General features: G+C 41.4%; 1 protein-coding gene across 2 annotated transcripts in view; it reads left to right on the top strand.

Annotated features, from left to right (window-relative positions):
* Positions 1–19,685, top strand: part of MEIKIN (meiotic kinetochore factor) — a 26,916-nt gene extending 7,231 nt beyond the window's left edge. The window contains exons 4-14 of one of the 2 annotated variants that reach the window (XM_006017216.3): positions 275–335; positions 1,891–2,031; positions 4,379–4,498; positions 5,894–5,933; positions 6,461–6,528; positions 7,523–7,617; positions 9,087–9,269; positions 11,740–11,823; positions 13,598–13,726; positions 14,080–14,242; positions 19,542–19,685. In XM_006017216.3, the coding sequence (XP_006017278.1) occupies positions 275–335; positions 1,891–2,031; positions 4,379–4,498; positions 5,894–5,933; positions 6,461–6,528; positions 7,523–7,617; positions 9,087–9,269; positions 11,740–11,823; positions 13,598–13,726; positions 14,080–14,242; positions 19,542–19,588 (1,131 nt within the window). In that variant the 3' untranslated portion in view covers positions 19,589–19,685. Of the gene's footprint in view, positions 1–274; positions 336–1,890; positions 2,032–4,378; positions 4,499–5,893; positions 5,934–6,460; positions 6,529–7,522; positions 7,618–9,086; positions 9,270–11,739; positions 11,824–13,597; positions 13,727–14,079; positions 14,279–19,541 lie in introns of both variants that reach the window. The other variant, XM_014527852.2, reaches the window with a different exon arrangement.
* Positions 19,686–20,853: the final 1,168 nt, after the last annotated feature.

The raw sequence follows: 20,853 nt of genomic DNA, 5'->3' as shown, positions 1-20,853 counted from the left end.
TTGGGCCCCGCCAGCTGGAACAACTCGCGTGGTTGTTCAGACGACCGGACCACCTGCGTCGTGATTGCAAGTGGAGTGAATAAAGTTTTTTGCAACCAATAAGTTGTGTCTGCCTCTCCATTCACTAGCCTGCCCTAACGTACGACCAATTTCTAACGCAACTCGAGTCGGCTCTGGCCGTCCAAGACAAGTTTCTCTTTGTAACAGCCTGAGAGTAAATTTGATTATGTCTCTTGATCTAAATTTTGCTGTTTTCATGTGCACCTGCTTTTAGGAATCTTTGCCTATCAACTCTGAAAGTAAAGAGAGTTTGAGAACTACCGACACTACTTCAGGTGAGGATATTTCAGGATATAAGTGTGCAACATACATAAATATATTAAAATTGGTATTAATAGACAAGTTATTTCTGTACAACTAAGACTTCTTCATTATTCCTGTGCTCAGGAAGAATGTAGGTTCAAGCTTACACTTTCAGAAAGGAAAGGCTGTGCAACTCCTAGTTGGGTTTCTGACTCTGATTCTAACATTGGTCAATGCACATGAAAAATAGGCTTGGACTGCAGCACCAAATATATTCAGTCTTCATTTAGGATCGGAACCCTGTCCCACAAAAATCGGAAAAATCTCTAGTTTTCTTTATTAACTTTGAGTCACATAGCTGGTTAATGGCATTGCTTGGCCATTTATTGACAGAAATTTACTAGGCCCTTTTAATACTTGGGTAATCACCAAAAGAGAGGTATAGTTAACTGCTATTTTGGTGGGGGAAAAGGAGCCTGCTTTCATCTAGCTTGTCTTATCCCTAACTCAAACTAATATTAAAAAAAAAAAACCCCAAACTCTGGAATTTAAAAGTGTCCCACGAATATTGAAGTAAGCAAACTGAACATAATGGCATGTAGCCAGCTCAGGTATTTATATTCTGTGAGCCTAGCATACTTCTAGGGGTTGTTAATATTTTCTGTTAAGGTTCTTAAATGGGTAGGTGGTAACAAGTGCAGTTGAGTCTCCAAAATGTTATTTTGAGGATTGGTTAGCTACTTTGATAGATACATGACTGGGATTTTAGAACAGGTTGAGTGATGGCCTGTTGACTAGGTTGTTCCCATTAATCGGAATATTGTTACTGTTGGAAATTGGCATAGAATATTCAGATTGTATCAGGACATCTATCAGTCTCTAGCAACAGAGGTTTATTATAGATTTAATATTAATCCCACTTTTAAAAAAAGCTGGTATCTAAGGCTTGGTTAAAAAAAGTACCGAACCAACGAACTGTGCTCTACCAGAAGCAGCAGCACATTACTTCAACCTGGCTCTGCAGCATCTGTATAGATCAGGTGCTTCAGCAGGGCTTTTTGGTGTATTTAGCTAAGTTGATTCAATCAGCTATTAAAGTGCTAAAAAAAGCCCCCAATAAATCACCCGATTAATACAGATGTTGGGCGAACCGGGTCCACGTAAGGTGCTGCCTCTTTTGGGCATACGCGGGGCTTGGTTTGGGAATGTGCCAAGTTTTTAAATTAAAGTGCTGGTTGGTTTGTTTATTTTATTTAATGTCTGCAAGCAGCCGAAATCTAGTACAAGTCAAAAATAATTGCGGCTGAATCTTACAAACGTATTTTAATCTTGAATAAAAGGAGTGAGATATCTACTATTTTAAGAATAGATTATTTTTAGGATTAGAACATAAACCAGGTTTTCATTTGTTCTTTTGGAATCAAAATCTTGGTTTTGAAAACTATTGATAAGAGGGAATTGAAGATATTTAGTTTATTGAAGGATCAGAGCCTATGCCCTTCCCTTGCCTGATACCTAGTGATAAGGAAGCCAGTTTGACTTGCATCCAGCAATATTCCAACTGATTTTTCTTCTTTTTAATTATAGGAATTACTCTGCCAACTGGTGTTTCTACCTTTCTTCTGGATTGTTTAGACTTGGCTTCCTCTAAAGATGTCAGTGTGGAAACTAATGATAGTATGGATAGCTGCTCATCACCTGAAACATTCAGAGATGATGATGGCTTAGGTAAAACTTAGTTCTCAAAATGCATTACATGTGTGAAAAGGATAAAGATAGTTAGCAGTGTGCCTAGACATCTTTGACTCCTCACCTTGAATGAGCAGGTACCCCTTTACAGCTAAGTTGATAGTGGACAGCCTTTGATGCCAGATTCATGCTCGTACCTCAAGAATAGTTAAGATATCTTACTATCAGTGTCACCCCAACCTGCCAAGCAGGTAGGTTCACAGATTGTAAGGCCGGAAGGGACCTCACAAAATCACCGGGTCCAGCCTCCTTCACACCAAGCAGGAAAGACAACTGGGGTCAGGTGCTCCCAGCAAGTTGACTGTCTAGTCTCCTCTTGAAGATTTCCAGGGTAGGTGATTGCACCACCTCTGGAATGAGCTTATTCCACAGTCTGAACACCCTGGCTGTGAAGAAGGTTTTCCTAACGTTGAGCCTGAATCGATTTCCAGGAGTTTGTGGCCATTACTCCTGGTTTTCCCCTCGGGTGCCCTGGTGAACAGTTGCTCACCGAGCCCTTGATGTACTCCCCTAGTGTAGCGGTCAGCTGCTACCAGGTCCCCTCTCAGCCTTCTTTCCTCAAGCTGAAAAGTTCCAGCTCCCTCAGCCCTTCCTCATATGGCTTGCCTTTTAAGACTCTGATCATACGAGTGGCTCTTCTTTGGACTCCCTCAAGCTTCTCCATGTCCTTGTTAAAGTGTGGTGCCCAGCTGTGGTCTCACCAGTGCTGAGTAGAGCAGAAGAATCACCTCCTTGGTTTTGCTGGAGATGCATCGATTGATGCATGCCAGAGTATTATTTGCCCTACCAGCTACAGCATTGCCCTGCCACCTCATATTCATACTGTGGTCTATTATTACCCCCAGGTCCCTTTCATTCGTGGTGCTAGTCGGTTTGGTGCCACCAAGCCTGTAGGTGTGTTGGAGGTTGCTCATCTCGAGGTGGAGCACTTTACATTTCTTAACATTGAGAAATCAGATAAGATCTCTCCAACTTGCTAGCCTGTCTAGGTCTTCCTGTAACTGTAGCCTATCTTCAAGCATGACCACACTCCCCATAATTTGGTGTTGTTCGCAAACTTGGCCAGTGAGTTCTTCACCTCTACATCCAAATCATTAATAAAGATGTTGAAAAGTACTGACCTGAGCACTGACCCCCGTGGAACACTGCTGCCCACTTCTTGCCAGGATGACACCGATCCGTTCCCTACAACTCTGGGCTCTATCCTGCAGGTGTAGAATGATATTAAAAAAAAAAAATCAAATGCACTAATAAAACAAACGAACCGTTCTTCTATTTACTCAGTCGGGTGCCTGGGCCCTGAAAAACTGTGCTCACTTCAGGATCTGGATGGGTCTGATCCTTCAGTCTTGGGACTCAGCCAGCTCCTGGTCTGATTTAAAGTAGGCCTTATGCTGCTCCAAGTTACACTAACAGAAACAGTTCTTTGGGGAAAGTTTCACCAAGTTTGTTGTTGCCCAGCCCCTCCCTTAGGGTGATCCTGAACAGTACAAAACAGTTGGACATAGGATCCAGATCTAGCCCAGTGACTGTTTTTCTTATGAACTTGATCAGGAATTAAAATAGGTCAATTCAGTTTTTTGGAAAAGGAAAAAATCAAAGGAAAAATCAAACTTGGTCACATGTATTCAACTGAAAAATATTTGTATTGTGTAACACTTGTGAGCTTTATTTCTATGGTTATTGGTACTCCAAGAATATCCATTCTGACAGGTGTCAGGATTAGTTACAAAAGAAAGATACTGTCTAAGACTAAATAAATATTGAAAGATCCTCTGCATGTGATGCTTTGGATCTCTATATCATAGTTGTTACATATTCCGTGCATGGAAAAAAAATTGTGTACCAAATCCAAATGATTAACAGACTTAATGGTTGAATATTTTAGGTCTACATTCCTAGGGACTTGTGCTCTAAACTTTCAAAGGTTTTTGTATCCATATGTTCAAGTTTGCTTATAAGCTGTCCCAGTGTGACAGTTTGATCCAATGTTTTGAAATGCTTTGAGACCATTGGATGCAAATCTTAAGTATGGCTTGACTGATCTCTCTGACTTTACAGAGATTTCAGCTCTGATTATATAGACACAAAACATTTTCTTACTGTTGCTTCTGCAAGGTATAACAGGAAGAATCTGGTTGGGAGAGCACTGACTTTGGGGAAGGGTTTAGGTAGACTTGCGCAGTTTCCTATGAACCTGAGCATGTTTCACCAAGTGGGGAAATTATTCATATTTCCAATGTCAGAGGTCTAAATTATGGAACCCGTTTTAACTGAATGGACTTCGGAGTGAGAGGTAACTTGCAGTTATCTCTTCTGTTTTCAGATGGATATTATTCCAATCCTGAGGCGTGTTTCAAATGTAAGAATTCTACTCTACTGGACACCAGCAAAGCAATGACTATTGATAAGATGCCACAACTTGCAAATCTTTCAGAGATATTAGGTAACCCTCTTACATGACTTGAAATACCTATTTCACTTAAAACTAGATATGCAGTTCACTCCAGTGCAAAGTCTGCCTTAGTAAGTCTCTGTGCTTTAGTTGCTAATGTACAGGAATCGAGGCACTTCTGCACTAAAGTTAGAGGCATTGCATGTTAATGTTCACATCCACTGCACACTTCATAAACAAGTCATAAACACTGTTTATCTTTTGTAGCTATTTTTAAAATGTAGAGGTGCGCTGATACATCGGTCCATATCAGATTGGCACCCGTATGAGGAAAATTGAGAGTATCGGCAATCAGCTTTTTTTTGTCTGATGTGGCCAATAATGTGGCACAATAAATCTTGTGTGCATGCATGCATGCAGCCACAGCACAGCACACAGGCAGCCAGGGGCACAGCCCAGTAGCTTGGAGAGCAATCAGGTCTGGCTGGTAAGTATGTTGTGGGGGAATGGGCAAGGAGGGAGAGAAGGGGCATGGGGGGGGTGGAGGTCCCCATGGTGAGGGAGGGAGTGGGGCTGGGGCAGGGGTAGGCACTGCCTAGCTGGGGTGTGGTGGAGCGGGGCATGGGACAGTACCGCAGCTTGTCGGTTGTTCTTGGGGTGGGTGGCAGTGGCGCTGGGAGGGGGAGGGTTGGGGAGCTGCAGCCACCTCAAATTCACTGTTGCCCGCACTGCCACCGCCGCATGCCATGAGCCCAACCCAGCCCAGCCCCGCACCGGGAAGAGCCCGGTGCAGCCCTGGCCCCAGCCTGCAGTGGCAGCCCATCCTCGCCCTGCGCAGATCCAGGGACACATGCCCCCCACACCCCCCATGCCCTGCTGGGGTGCGTGCAGCAGTGGGAGCCACCCCCCTCCCTGTGCCCTCTAGACAAGCTGTGACTCCGTCCCATGCCCTGCCTCGCTGCACCCCGGCCCCGCCATGCCCCAGCACCAGCCTCATTCTCTCCCTCACTGCGGGGGCTTCGATCCATCTCCCCCCCGCCTCCCCCACAAACATACCATCCAGACACCACTCTCCACGCTGCAGGGCTGAATATCAGAATCAGATTGGCAGAGCTGACCCTAGGGGTGTGCAGGGACTGAGGAATATCAGCCTGTGGAGGGTGGCGATCAGCCAGAGCATGAAGCTGGTGGCACATGGCAGCCATGTGAAGTGGTGGTGCCCTCAGCACGTGCCAGTCGCATTGTCCGCAGGGCCTGTATGGCACTGTTCATGGAGCCCCCCAAAGCGTGGGGCCTGGGGAGGTCACCCTGATTTTCCCCCCCGGGAAGGCTCTGCAGATTTATATTGGCTGATATGGCTTGTTAAAAATTGGCCATCGGTATTGGCCCAAAAAATCTCTATCAGTGCACCCCTATTAAAATGGAGGTCTCATTTCTGTCTTTTAGAACCTGTACTGGAGGATCTTCAAGACCAATATGTTGGAAGGTAATCTGTAGAGCAGGCATTTAACACGTCTTTAAAGAATAAACTAAATATCTTCACTCACTACAGTCTTAGGTTGATTCCTCAAACGCTTATATGTGTGCCTAATTTCCATTACATGTGAAGTCCTACAGGTTTGAATGGGCTAATACTTGTGTTTGGAGATTTGGGGAAAAATGTCTACCAAGGCAAGCTACCTTCTTACCTTTGTATTTAAATGATCTCTACTACACTCTACCCAAATATTTTTATTGTTTTCTATATATATTTTACAAGTACTTGATTTCAGTGGTTTTCTTTCTATGGTTTTTAAACCGGAAAAAACCTTCAGAATTTTAAGATAGTTGACTAAACCATCAGGGTTTGACTCATTTTGACCAGTAATGTTGAGCGTGATTGGCTAATTAGAAAAAATAATTTGTAACGGAACTTCTGTAACGGACAAGGCACAGAAAGTTTAGACCTATCTAAATGATTGCTTTCTTGATTCCAGCAAACTTGATATCAGATAACAACTGTTTTTATCATAGAGAGAAACCATCGACATGCAGTAACAATCCTTCTGATTTGACAAGTGCTTCAGCTGTTGTTGTTGCAGGTAAAATATAACTAAGACAGTATTAATATTTACAAACTAGTCTAACTTAATGGGTAACAGAAGCCATGTATACTGATTCTGATGGAGTGCTGTTCTGCTAGAACGTCTCTACCTTATAGTCAGCTTAACTCTAACTTGCAGAAAACCAATAAGGCAGTTTGGATTGCCAGTCTTGGTAGCACAGTTAGTTGTACAGCTGTTTACATTAACTTACCATCTTAATTTACCTCTTGCTGACCTGAATATGACTGGAAGATGCTCAGTTGGGTGGAAAGCTTTAATATATGGAATATATAAAAAGTTTGATAACACACAAGAAAGAAGGGGCATATAAGAGATCTTTGAGAAATACTGGGGTGGGGGAAGTATTTGTTGCATTTGATTTACTGTATCTGGCCTTGTCAGCAAGGGATGAGTGAGGAACACTTGCTGATTTTAATTGTGTTTAACTTTTGGCTGTGGTATGTAGCACTGGATAAGTGCTTGTTTAAAAAGAAATCAAATCTAAATACAGTCTGATCTGTTGACGAATAACAAGAGTGGAAAGGAAATGAAGGCTGGAAAAAGCTGAAGCATCTCATAAAAGAGGCTGAGAGAGTCCTGGTAGGATTGACTGTAAAACATTAAAATTGTACAAGATTATCCATGTGCAAAATCCTGGACACCTTAACATCTTTTTAGATGAACATGAAACATACAGCATGGGCTTCCTTAGAATGACGATTTGGCCTGCCACATTATCCCTGTGGTAGGGCCTGAGCTGTGCTTTGGGTGGAGAAGGAATCCATGTTAATTAAAATTTCTTCTACATATAGAACTAGGTTTTATTGATGCTGCTGCAAGCTGGGCAGAGAAGAGCGCATCTTATATTACAGTATTCTGTGTGTGCTGGTGTGATCTCAGATTTGGTTTTCCAAAGGATAATTTATACTGTGTGGGTTGGAAAGTGATTGTGGTCTTTTTCTATTAACTACTCAATTAAATTGTTTTATAGGAAAACAAATATGTAAAATTATACCTGAGAAAGAAAAAACTCCAGATGTAACACCTCACACTTTCTGTCCCTTACCTCCAAGATCAAAGAGGAAGGTGAGTATTTAGATGAATGCACTTTGTCCAAATATAAACATCCAATACCACTGCAGTGGATACTAAGGAAAAGTAACAGCTTGACGCCTTGTCCATCAGAAATGTTTAACAGTAATCACTAGTTTAGCATGTCTTTGGTGTAATGATAAGTGTGAAGCATGTGAAGGGGATTATTTGTATATCATTTTATAAATGCGTGCATCTTTGTCTTTATAACACTTTGTATCCATCTAGTAGTCAGCAAGGTTGTAAACTTAGTCCTAAATCCTTGCACGTATGCAAGTAGCCAGTTAGTGGTTTTATATCCCAATTACTCATGTTTATCAGACAACACAAGTGTCAAGATGTTCTGCCATCTACTTTCAGCATATGACAGAGCCAGGGCCTTTCAAGCAGGGAGCATGGGAATTGTTAAGTCTCTTCTCTGCAGCTGAAAGGCAGTGTCTGCAGAAGACTGGGGTGGGAAAAAATTGGATCTGCGTCAGTCCTAATGGAAATATAAAGATTTACATAATCCAGTGTGTTTTGCTTTTCTGTTGTCAAGCCTTTCCTTTCTGACTACTATGTTTGTTGAGAAATATGTTGAATAAGCTGTTCAGCATCACTGTTTACTTCTGTAGACTGCCTCTGAAAGGAAATCTGTGGCAAGGACCAAACTCACTTTGACTTGCTTATTAGATCTGTTCTCTCAGCAAGGATGCTATACTCAGATTCAGTCTGAAAAAGATGAATGAATTGCACAATTCTAGCACCTCTTTTATCAGACTGGGTCTTTCTCTAAGAACAAACAGTGTCCATAGAAAGACTTAAGTGATGATGGCAAAGCTATACCTTACTCTGGATCCATGATGGTAATACCAGATTTACGTGGACTAAAAGGCAGAAGTAATGGGGTTGTGATCTCTAGACTGAAGTAAACCTAAGTTACCTTATCAGTACAGATACTTGTAACTCATAGTAACTACAAGCGGCAGTATAGATTAGTTGTGCTCAAATTTCTAGCTCTGCGGGCCTAATGGCTGGCACAAAATTGGTTTATAGACTGGATCCAGATCAAGATAAGTCTGTGGGTGCAATTTGGTATGCTGGCCCCAGATACAGCCCTTCACCAGCCCAATCCTGCACACCAGATCCATCCATGGAGTGACTCTGTGCGCCAGCCCCACTGCATGCCAGCATGATCTAGCATGCATCCAGTCCCCATGGCCCTAAAAATCGGGAAGTCCAGGAGCAACAACACTGTCACCACGCTCCTCTGGCCAAATTTTCAAATCTCTGGGGAGACCAGCGGGTTGGATGATGTGGCATCATGGGCTGGATCTTGTTTGCAGGCTGGAGGTTGAGCTTCACTGGTGTAGATCAAGGATCTGATTCAAGAACTGATAAGATGTTTTATTATGCATCTGTGTAGCGTGTGCTGACCATGGGGGCTGTTTTGTAATGTGAAGTTTAATTGTTTATCTTTATAGCTTGATGCTCAAATTGCTAAACCCAAAAACTTGAAGTGCAAGAAAAAGGTAAAGTTCAGTGAGCAGGTAAAAGGGGGAACATCTTTGTCCTGTCATCTTGAATCTACTGTGGATCACATCACAACTAAAGCTGTGAGACTGACAGCAGACGTACTGTCATCTGAACAGCCAGAGTGTGAAAAGGTAAGACTTTCCATTGAGCAGTTGATTTACAGAGGCTTAAAACTGGGGAAAAAAATTGGAGTAAATCAAAACTGAGAACCTAGTGGGGCAATGACAGAAGAGGTGAAGGCTGAAACAGAGCAACCTGAAAATGAGAGACAAATCTAATGATGGTATATATATTGACTGTAAACAATGACAATTAAGTTTATTTGTACACATAAAGAATGTGGAATGTGACCCATATGTTTTATGTGCCCAGAACTCACTAAAGTATATACCACAATACAACAATACCAGACATGCAGGATCAGACCCTGTGGCATTGTAAATTTATTGGATTGCAGTTGGTTTTGCTCGTTGGCTATGTCTGTGGATAACATCTCTTGACCTCTCATCACCAGTGGTGAATGTTTTGAAGATGCTACTATGTGGTTTATGACATGACCTGTTCTGAGTAGAGCTAGAGAACATGGTTGTTAAAATGCTAGCAGCTGATCTTACTATTGTAGTGCTCCAACTGCAAATTGTATAAAAAAAACCTTGCGTGGACAGAGCCAGGTCATTTCTAACAGTACAGAGATGCAGAACATTCTGGGCCACCTCTGTAATAGAATTTCATAAATTATAAGGCCATCCCAAATGGACTCTGCTTAAGTTTGTTAACTTGGACACTGATAGCCTTATTCGTAAATGTAGCTGAAGGTTTGTTTAAAGGTTGCATGGTCTCAGTAACTGTTGTGCAGACTTCAGTAGGAGTAATTAGATCAGTGCTGTGAGTAATTCTGAACAACTCCTCCAAAAATCCTGTATGTGGGAAGTGTCTGTCTCAAACACTGTGGACAGTATGGAACAATCCAAATGAAATGGGAATGGCACCAAAAATTAATTTTGCCCTGTGTGCTGCAGAAATCTGATACATAAAATACTGCTAAGAGTTTTGGAATACTATTAAAATTTAGCCTGTGAATAGGCAGCACAAACAATTTGTCACTTTTCCAGGTAGCTCTACTTTCTTTTTGTAGTAGAAATTATAAGTACTGTACTGAGTTTGTGATCATGCACAAAACCAAAGTGGGCAGGGACTCATAAATGCCATTTAAGTTGACACTAACCTATGGCTTTCAATTACTGGTTTTCATCATTTTTATTTTTAAATTAGATTTCTCTAAGCAAGGTACGATAACATTCTCTATCTTGTTCCATATACTTTCCTGAATGTACAGATAACATAATGCAGAAGGTGAAAGTGACCAGAGAACAATACTGTAGAAAACCAAACTAAGTAAAGGGACTAGATATAAAAAATAAACCTAGATTACCCCAAGCGTGATTACCTTTCAGACTTCTTTGAAAACAAATTATTTAGTGGATTTGAGTTGCATCATTTTAGAAGAGAAAGTAGTTGTCTGTAACCCAAGTTGTCTTGTAATTGACTGCAGGAGGAACATGAGCCACCAATATGATGTTGCAGCTGGTAAAGCAAACAAAGCTCTAGCTTGCATCTATAGAGGCTTCTCAAGTAAATCTCAGGTTGTCATCCTCTCCCTGTACTTGGCCTTGGTGAGGCCACAGCTGGAGTACTGCTTCCAATTCTGGGCTCCACAATTCAGGAAGGATGTGGAGAAGCTTGAGAGAGTCCAGAGGAGAGCCAAATGCATGATCAGAAGTCAAGAGAGCAGGCCTTATGAAGAGAGGCTGAGAGCCATGGGACTCTCCAGCCTGGAAAAGCACAGGCTCAGGGGACCCCTGGTGGCTGCCTATAAGTATATAAGGGGTGTGCATCAGGATCTGGGGGAACGTCTGTTCACCAGAGCGCCCCAGGGGATAACAAGGACTAACGGTCATAAACTCCTCCAAGACTGTTTTAGGCTAGATGTAAGGAAAAATGTCATTACTGTCCAAGCCCCCGAGCCCTGGAATAGACTCCTTCCAAAAGTGGTGTAGGCTCCTACTCTGGACTCTTTCAAGAAACATTTGGATTCTTATCTTGCTGGGATCCTTTGGCCCTAGCTGACTTCCTGCCCCTGGGGCAGGGGGCTGGACTTGATGATCTTCAAGGTCCCTTCCAGCCCTAATGTCTATGAAATCTATGAAAACCTAGTTCTTTCTAGGTTGTTTCTTTAAAAAATTTAGAATGACAGGAGAATCCACTGAAAATAAAGAAATTATTCTGATCTTGAACCATTATATGAGGGGAAACGTCCAATCCAGCCACAAACAGCAGGGACTGAAGTGTAAGCTGTTGTTGCTTTGTTTCAAGACCTAATTCTTTATCTTCATTTGAAGAACCCAAAAACTAAATGTCTGAATGATAGAACAGTCTCATAACTCTAGGAATCAGACCTTGAAATTGCAGGTAAATTTCAGTAGAATTCTTCAAATTAACATTCTGTGCACAGGAAATGCAGTAATATCCCTGAGAATGAAATTGCCAGGAAGGTTTGTTTACAACTCAGACACACTTTCTCTCCCCTCTATTTCTGCACAGGAAATGAGTTCCCCAGGACTGGTCACAGAAAAAACCAGAGAACTGCTAACAAGCACAGGATACTTTCACCCAGAAGATTTAGAGGTGAGGAGTAAATTAAAATCCTGTTGGCCACTGCCTTTGTAAAACAGTAGAAAGAGCTAGCCCTATTGGCTAACCTCTTTTTATAAATTCAGAGACTTACAAGTATGGTTGCACACTTTACTTGTGCATGCAGTTGTCTGATTACAAATCAAAATCTTGAGCAACAAAATTGGTATTATTAAACTTCAATCAAGATGCTTAAAATAGATATTTGTGTTAAAAATCAAACAAATATTCTACTTTTTAAAATCACTTATACCAAAATGAACACTTTTTAGCTTTGTTTTTACTATCTCTTCATTTCAAACAATTTTGATGAAAATGGGTAATACTCTTATTGAAACTACATTTTCAAAACCTTTTGGCATTTTAACATGTGCCCGGTGGGGGGGGGTGCTTTAATTAGATTAGGTCCAAGAGTTGCTCTAATTAAATCACCCCAAGTGTCTCATGTATCAGCGTCGCCAATCTTTCAAAATGGTAGCAGGGGCACTTTACCTAAAGTTCATCAAATAAGCTTTAGTTAAAGCACCCCCACCACCATTTTGAAGTGCGGGGATGCTGATATGCGAGACGTGGAGGCTGGCTGAAGTGTGCTAATTAACACGCTCCAGCAGACTTGATTAATCGAGTCTGCTCTGGCACACTGTAATTACAGCATGTCAGAATAGCCTCCCAGCATGAGTACAGGCACCCTTTAATTGCAGTAATGCCAATGAGCTTTTCAGTTCTGTATAGGAACAGGAAACAAAATCACAAATCAGACTCGAGTACAGGCACCCTTTAATTGCAGTAATGCCAATGAGCTTTTCAGTTCTGTATAGGAACAGGAAACAAAATCACAAATCAGACTCAAAATATTTGTAATACACTAATTGTGTTTCCTAAATGACATAATAAAACTTTGGTGGGGAAAAAGGGTGCTGCTTCAAGAAGACAATTTCACAATATGGAATGAAATTCAGGAAAAAAAATCCTAACTGGATTCCTCCAGTATTTTGTGTGTGAAATGTATATTTCCTGAACTTGCTTAACAGACTTGAATTTGTCCGTTCTAAGAGTCCTGCAAGGAAAACATTAACACCCAGAATTGATCACAGAGAAAAACAAAGAACTGCTAACAAGCACAGACAGGATAGTTTCACTGAGAAGACTTGTATTTTCTGATTAACTTTCTTTGACTACAAATTGATCCTGTTTTACGGTCAAAGAAACCAAATCAGAAAATATAAATGAATTGTCGGGTGACAGACAAGACTCTTATTGTCGGGAATCTCTTGTTCCTAATTGTAGAAAAGAGGGTTGGAAGGGATCTCAGAAGGTCAACTAGTCTATCCCCTTGCTAATAGCAGGGTCATCCCCAGCTAGATCATCCCAGCCAAAGCTTTGTCTAGCTGGGTCTTTAAAACCTCCAAAGATGGAGACTCCACAACCTCTGGGTAACCTGGTCCAGTACTTTACTACACTTCTTATGAGAGAATTTTTTTTTCTAATATCTAACCTAAACTTCCACTGCTGCACTTTTGAGACCATTGCTCCTTGTTCTGTCATCTGCCACCACTGAGAACAGTCCAGTTCCATCCTCTTTGCAACCCCGCTTCAGGTAGTTGAAGGCTGCTATTAAATCCCCACTCAGTCTTATTCCCTCTAATCTTATTCTTGCAGCATTAGGCTATCTTTTTCAGCGAAGAAGTCTTAAATTAAGTTCAATTATATTTATTACTTAAACAAGCAATATTGATATTTTGTTCCTTGTACTTTGCTTGAACTATAGTTTAACTTGTCACCAGTGTGCAAGGCATCCTCTGATGAAGATTTATTCCTAAATACAACGGGTCCATATGTGAATTCAGCAGAAATTATTCCTGCACCTCTGAGTCCTGAAGAAACAACTGTATATCAGGTTATAAATGTATTACATGCCTTAATTTCAAGTTTGAGTAGTTTTTATGATAGAATATGCCATAGTTGATGCACACTTCAACAAAGCTGTTAATGATAGCGGTACTTAAATGCCTGACTTAAAAAAATCAATATGTTGGCTTAGCATTTATTAAGCATATAAGAGTACTCTTAATTTAATATTCCCATATTGATATGTATAGTCTTTAATGGCATTATACCATTATTAAGTACACATAGTATTTGTGCACAGTTCTGACTGAGTATTCCTTAAAGAAGATGCAGGAAAAGCTTATTCACCTGTAAAAATATTTTCATGGCTGAAATTATTATTTTTTCCTCCTGTGTCTTCAGTCTCCACATCAGAGACGAGAAATCTGCTCTATTGTTAAAGCTTCACCAGGTGTTAGACCATCTGAGCATCGCCTAATTCCAGTTAGTGGCAGTGTGTTTCTTCCTCCTGAAGGGATGCCTGAATGTAATGGAAACAGGAGAATGTTTCATACACAAATGACAGGTGACTGAGAGTGGGAGGAATTGTATGTTTTTATGAGTAAGTCACTTTCAATGTAAAATCTGGGAAAAAAAATGGAAGTGTTGCAAGAGTGAGCCATACTGGGGATTTTAAACTCTTCATTTGGACTGCCACACATAAAGTCCTTGTGTTATTGGATAATAGTGCTTATTAATAGAAATTATATTAGTGAAGACTTTCACATACTTATAGTGAAGTTCCTACACATCATAAAAGCACAAGGACAGTGAGGGTCCTTTCAGAAAACCTTCCCCATAATCAGCCTCCATATACAGGCCAGCCACACTGAGTCTGCCTCTGTAGCTTGTTGCTTAGAATACTGTCTGGAAGCAGGGGTGAGAGTAAGTTTTTTTTTTTGTTTTGTTTTTTTCCATGTTGGTACATCAACATCTGTTCAACTATCTAAATCCTCAGACATCCTCTTCTGGCACAAGTGCCTTAATATAAGTTTTAGAGAACAGCAAAGATACTGTAGTGAAAAGATCATGCCTGGAGGCAGCTGTTTTTGTCTGGTCTGTCTTCAAAGCTATGAAAAGTCATGGGAACCACACAGCCATTCCATTCTTGTTTTCTGGAATCTACAGTCAAGGCTCTCAGCTCTTTAAGCCCTTTGATACCTAAACATAAGCCATAATTTATTCTTCCCTCTTTGTCAGTATTTCAAGAAGCTATTTCTTGGAGTCACAGAGTTTAAGGCTAGAAGGGTTGATTAGATCGTTCAGTCTGACCACTTGCATCACCCAAGCCATTACATTACACCCAGTTACCTCTCTGTGGATCTGATATACTGTTTGAATAGGACATACCTTCCAGAAAGCTGCACAGGTGTGAAGCCTTCAAAATTCACCACTTCCATTGGCAAAGGGACTAATCTGACTAATCATCTTCAAAAATAAGATGCATGTTGGGGTTGGGTTTTTTTCAGGGGGAGAGGGGGATTTGTTTGTTTTCTAACTCTCATGCACTTCCAGCCATTGGTTCTTGTTATACTTCTCTTAAATTCAGTACCCACTCTTTTCTCCCTGAAAACATACTTAGTGTAATCAAGTCACCTCTTAGTTTTATTTTATGAAGTCATATGGATGGGGCTCTCAGGGGCTGTCACTGTGAAAGGTGCATTTTGCAGTCCTTAAATGTTTTTTGTGACCCTTTCTATACTCCCCAGTTTTTCCAAATTCTTCTTAAAAGGGATGCCAGTATTTTATACAATACTCTGGTATGTCTTGTCAATGCCTTATACAGAAATAAAATAATTTCCCTATTGAAGTTTTCACTTGCAGATTCTCAGTATGCCACTGGATGGCATGTTTCTTCTTAGGTTGAACACAGTTCTCTTTAAAGAATGCTGTGCCACTTCAGTCTAATACCCTTTCAGAAAAGAATCTAATTGGTCAATACTTTGTTAAATAATGCAATAGTTTAAAGACCAGTTTCATCCCAGAGACCATGATTAGTACAAAATAGCTTTATTGAAGTTTTCAGTGGAAAAGATAGTATTTGCATGTCAGAAGTTGAGTATGTACAAATACCTAGAACCTGGGTAAGTACTTTAAAATGTGTAGGTCAGAATTTTCATAGCCTGTATAGACCAGGAAATATAGTGTTCATAGAATCACAGGAAAGTAGGGTTGAAAGGGACCCCATGAAGTCATCTAGTCTAGCCCCTTGCTCAAGGCAGGATCCTCCTTGACTAAACCTAGCCTAGTGTCTGTCTAATCTGCTCTTGAAAATGTCCAAGGATGGAGATTCCACAACCCCTGTCGGTAGTATGTTCCAATGCTTGACAACCCTCATACACGGCAAGTTTCTTCTAATCGCCGACCTAAGTTTCCTCTGCTGAAGCCTGAGGCCATTGTTTTAAATAAAGTATCCTACAGTGGCCTCAAGCTACAGCAGAGGAAACTTGTATATGAGACTAGTAAAAAAAAAAAAAATACAGAAGGTATTTCAAAATAACTGATGAAAGGTTGATGAGATAAACATTGAACCAAAAATAATTGAGTGTTCATAAAATATAATGAATATGATTAACTCTTAAGCTGTAATGCTTCATAAATACTTATGCTGCACAATTTGAATTCAGATTGTGATTGGCTTGTAAGTAGAAGGTTCCTGAGCCTCTCTCTTGAAATGACTGCAGTGCACATAATAGTCACACGACAGATAAAGGCAAAAGATGCAGTGGAAATAATGATACTTTGTATTTAGTTCCTGCCTCATCAGGGATCCTGGTTTTCTGTTTAAAAATCACAAATTCTCTAATTTTTTTTAAAAAACTGCAATTGACAGTTAAACAGAACACTTAAAAGTAGTTGTGGTAAGAAGGTATGGGTCTCGTATCAAGCTGCGTGGCTTTGGAGTTACTTGGTACATTATGTGGCCGCCAAGGTGACATGTGGAGGTGGCAGAAGCACGCAGTTGTGCCCCCACTGTTGCCAGGTGGGCAGGGGGTGCCTCACCTTGGCGGCCATCGTGACATGGTGCTCCCTCCTGCACCAGGTCCTGCCCACTGGGCTGCGGAGGTGCCTCCTTTGGAGCTGGTCCAGCCCATCAGCAGCCCCACCCCTGCTGTGGGCACAGAAATCTTGGGGGGCATGTGCCCCCCCCTCTCGAATGTGTGATCTGTGCCCCCCCCACCACTGCCCCACCATGTGGCCTGTGCCCCTCTCCCTCTGTGGACTTACCTGGAGAGAGCTGCAGGGGCTGCTGTCCATTGCCACCTGGCTGCCACGTGCATGTGTACACATGCACATGGTGTCCCCTGCCTCCTGTGTCCCATTTCCCGCAGCCCCTTGCATGCTGGAACTCTGCCAGCCTGCAAAGGGAAACCCATAGTTCCCTGTGATTTTTCTCCTTTTTAAAGGGAAAAATCCGCATTTTCTACAGTGAACAGAAAACCTGGATCCCTGTTCATGGACTTGATCATGCAATGTGGTGAGCACTCTTGCATTAACACAGTAGAACCACTTGGACACATGCATAACATGCCCATGAGTTGCTAAGAGCACCAGGGATTTGCTTAAAATTTAAGAAATGTGAGTGCTTTCATTGACTGAAATGGAAATTTACTTCTTTAAAGATAAGTAAGAGCCTAAGAGCTGCTTCTGGTTGTTCAAGAAAAACCCCTGATTATACATTTGTCCTCATACCTCATTCACCCTGACCAGACTTAGATTTTTTTTTGTATCTTGTGGCTCTAATGCAGACATGTGTAACTCCCTTGGGTTCCTGGGTGGATCTGGACTATAGGACTTCTCGCAGGCTGGATCCAGACCCACCTCCAGCAGTGGGATGAATGGCAGTGGCATTTACTGCCAAGGAGATTATCATATCCATCACTTGCTCCTCTACTGCAGACACAACAGTGGTTCATATGCGAGAATTCAGTGGCGGGTCCCTTCCCTGCTTGCCCCATCCTTGATCTCCTGGCTGCTTCAGGACCTCTGTGGATCAGATAATACAATTCTGAGGGCTGTATCTTTAACACCCCTTCTCTATTGTGTTTTGAAATGTCTATAATGCACTGTTAACAATTGCAAGAACTGAATTGGAAAACTCTAAAATTCCTTTTCAAGGAAAGTTGCAATAATTAAGACTTTCAAAACTTAACACCTAAACCTAGGTTCCCAAGCCCACAGTTAGATTCCAAGTAAGGGTCCTATTTTCTCCCCTCCACCTAAAGTACTAAGCAGGTAGTAGCTCCTAATAAAGTATGGGAGACTGTTATGTACTTTAGACTTCAGTCCTAATTGGTGTACAGCAAGGATGTTGGAGATCTGGCCCCTGGAAACGCATCATTTGGCCAGAAGTGATGGCCCTGGGTCTCAGTTGACCCATGTGCAATGTGTGCCAGACTGGCCCTGCGTGCACAGCCTAGGACACATGCTGCTCCAGGACCTGCACTGCAGGCAGCATCTGTGTGAGGCCAGTCCAGGGAATGCCTTTCCCGTACTCCTACCACTCCCACCTCACTTGGTCCAGGATGTGAACCACATGTGGCATCTGGTTCAGGGTGGATGCCACATGAAGTGCAGCCTCTAGATTGGGCGCCATGTGCAGTGCAGTCATGGATGAGCCAGAGTGGGTGCTAGATCTAGCATATTGGGGTGAGAGATGTCCCTGGGTCCCCTTCATGCTGCTAGATCCAGTGCTTGCCTTGGCTGGTCTGGGACTGCCACATGCAGCACCCACTCCAGCACATCCCAGACTGGAATGCAGTGGGGACAAAGTACATGCGCCAGCCCTGCACCATGGACTGGTCCTGTGCTACCCTGATGTAGAGGTAGGTTATGCTGTACCAACAGTATTCTAGCTATTGGGTTTCTGACATGCAAGAACTTTACCTATGTTCAAATCCAAGTTCTTTATTCCTTTCTGTGTACTTAATAACAGTGATGGCAGTTCATTATTGGAAGAAGTTAACACTGCTTGTAGTGGCTTCTGAGTTATTGGTAAATTCAGAAGGACATATTGGACTATGTTGTATGCATGTGAGAAGAGATGAAGAGATCAGATTAGATTATAAGGCTGTAGTCTCCCTCAAGCCTTATCTTTGATTCTGACTGGAGGCATGTCTTTTCAGATTCACGTTTTACTAAATTATCAAGAACACAAATGTAATGAATTCTTATGGCCGTATTCTGAGATGCAGTTGTGTGTAAACCTCATGCATCTTGAGATAATGTACATGCTTTTGTATATGTATTGAAACCCTCATTAAAACAAGTGTACATACACAGTAGAGATTGATGCCACTGCAAGCAGGAGTAGGGTAGTACTCCTGATCCTTATCTCTTAAATGCAACATGCAATTTAGCAAGGATCACAAGGTTGTGCTGTTTGTTGGCCATTTTTCTTACAAGTTATAGGGGCAGGAGTACTGTTTAATCTGAACAAATGGTTATATTTTTTACATTTCTTTTTGGAGGAGTTGTAATGTAGCAAGGGAGTTTGCTGTTTTAATCTTGCTAAGTAAAAACAGCTGTTTCTTGAGAGCAAGTGTTTTGAATGAGACTCCTGGAAGAGGGGGACTGTCTGCATGCTGTTTGTGCCTACTTCCTTTCAAGGATATTCACAGTGCAACTTTATTTTACATTGAGAATATAGCCATGATTTCACCTGTAACAGAATGCTGACCTGCAAGTGGCCTCTTACCAGTTAGAAGGGACAGAATACATATCAGTTACTCTGCAAACCACCTAAAGAGTCAGTTCAATGAATTCTCTCTGTGAAATGCATCTATTTACAGACGATAAACTAATTTCGCTTCTTAATTTTTCAGATGTTATTACAAGTACCAAAAACTGGGTCTGCAGTAACCGTAGCTAAGCTGTTTGCTTGTCACAAGAAGTAGAAACTAGTAAAGGTTCCACCTTAGGGTGTGAAATGTCTGACTGATAAATGGAAGAGAATACTCACAAGTGAAAACTACACGTGCTGGTGGTTTATGTATTATCTGGGCTGTAAGTCTGTAAATGCTTTATTTAAAAAAAAAAAAAAAAGGATCATTAAAGTTTTTTTTTATACTTTACAAATACATTTGACTTTGGGCATTGTTTCTTAAGTAAATGATGCTGTCTGTTCACTTGGTTTAAAAAGGAGGAGTAGGAAACCAAGCTGTAAAACTTAAAAGTCTCTGGCTTTTGTTATGCCAACTTGTGAATATTTTAAAAGCAAATTAACACTTTTTAAATTGCATTGAAAAGTCTGACTACTTTTTTGTAGGGAAGAATAATGCTGCTGGAAAAGAGAAACTACTAATGATAATGTGATATAAGTAATGTGCATACTTGTGTGCCCTTTAGTTTTGATCTACAACTCTCTGCTTTTCTTGTCCTGAATAGGTTTAACTAGTGCAGTGGGGGCCAGCCTTTCTGGCAGGTGTGCCATATATTAGCACTGCATCTTCCCCAAGAACAATGCTGATCCTCTTCCCCTGCCTGATCTGCTGCTGTGCTCTTTGCTTCCTTCCCCGTTTTCCTTGCCTGATACGCCTATTTGCCACTGTACTTGCCTGATCTTCTGCGTGCCACACAGAGGCTACCTGTGACATTTTGTGGCACATGGGTCACAGGTTGGCCACCCCTAAACTGTTGGCCACCCCTAAACCTATTGTGGTGCTCTGGTCATATGGACAAATATCTACTTTAGATCTAGATAAAATACTGGAATTTCAGTATCTGCCTCTAAACACTTAATGGGCAAGTAATCTCAATGAAGCCTGTCACTAGCACTGTACAAGTTTAGGGCTAGAAAACTCAAAACTACTGTATTCTACAAATAAAAGACTTTCATTACTTAAATAAGAATGTAGGAAAGTATTTGTTGGAGGGTTTGGTTGGGGAGGTGGAGGCTCAGTCTATTCTGGAACTCTTCTCTCAGCAGACTGGTATTTTGGTAGAACAAAAGTAAGGTGACTGATTTTGAAGGAGCCTAAGGTAACTGCAACTTGATGAATTTAAGCATCTTTGTCTGTTTAGATTAATCTGAAAGTCCCAACCTATGAGAGTAGACCTTACATAACTACCTGCCTGCCAGATCGTAGTTTAAACTACTGTGGCTTATATCTTCAACCATACTACAAATTTTGGAAA

The sequence above is a fragment of the Alligator sinensis genome, unplaced genomic scaffold (assembly GCF_000455745.1).
Source record: "Alligator sinensis unplaced genomic scaffold, ASM45574v1 scaffold111_1, whole genome shotgun sequence".
In the NCBI taxonomy this organism is placed as follows: Eukaryota; Metazoa; Chordata; order Crocodylia; family Alligatoridae; genus Alligator; species Alligator sinensis.
Note: the sequence above shows the minus strand (reverse complement) of the source record. Positions and strands in the feature narration are given on the sequence as shown.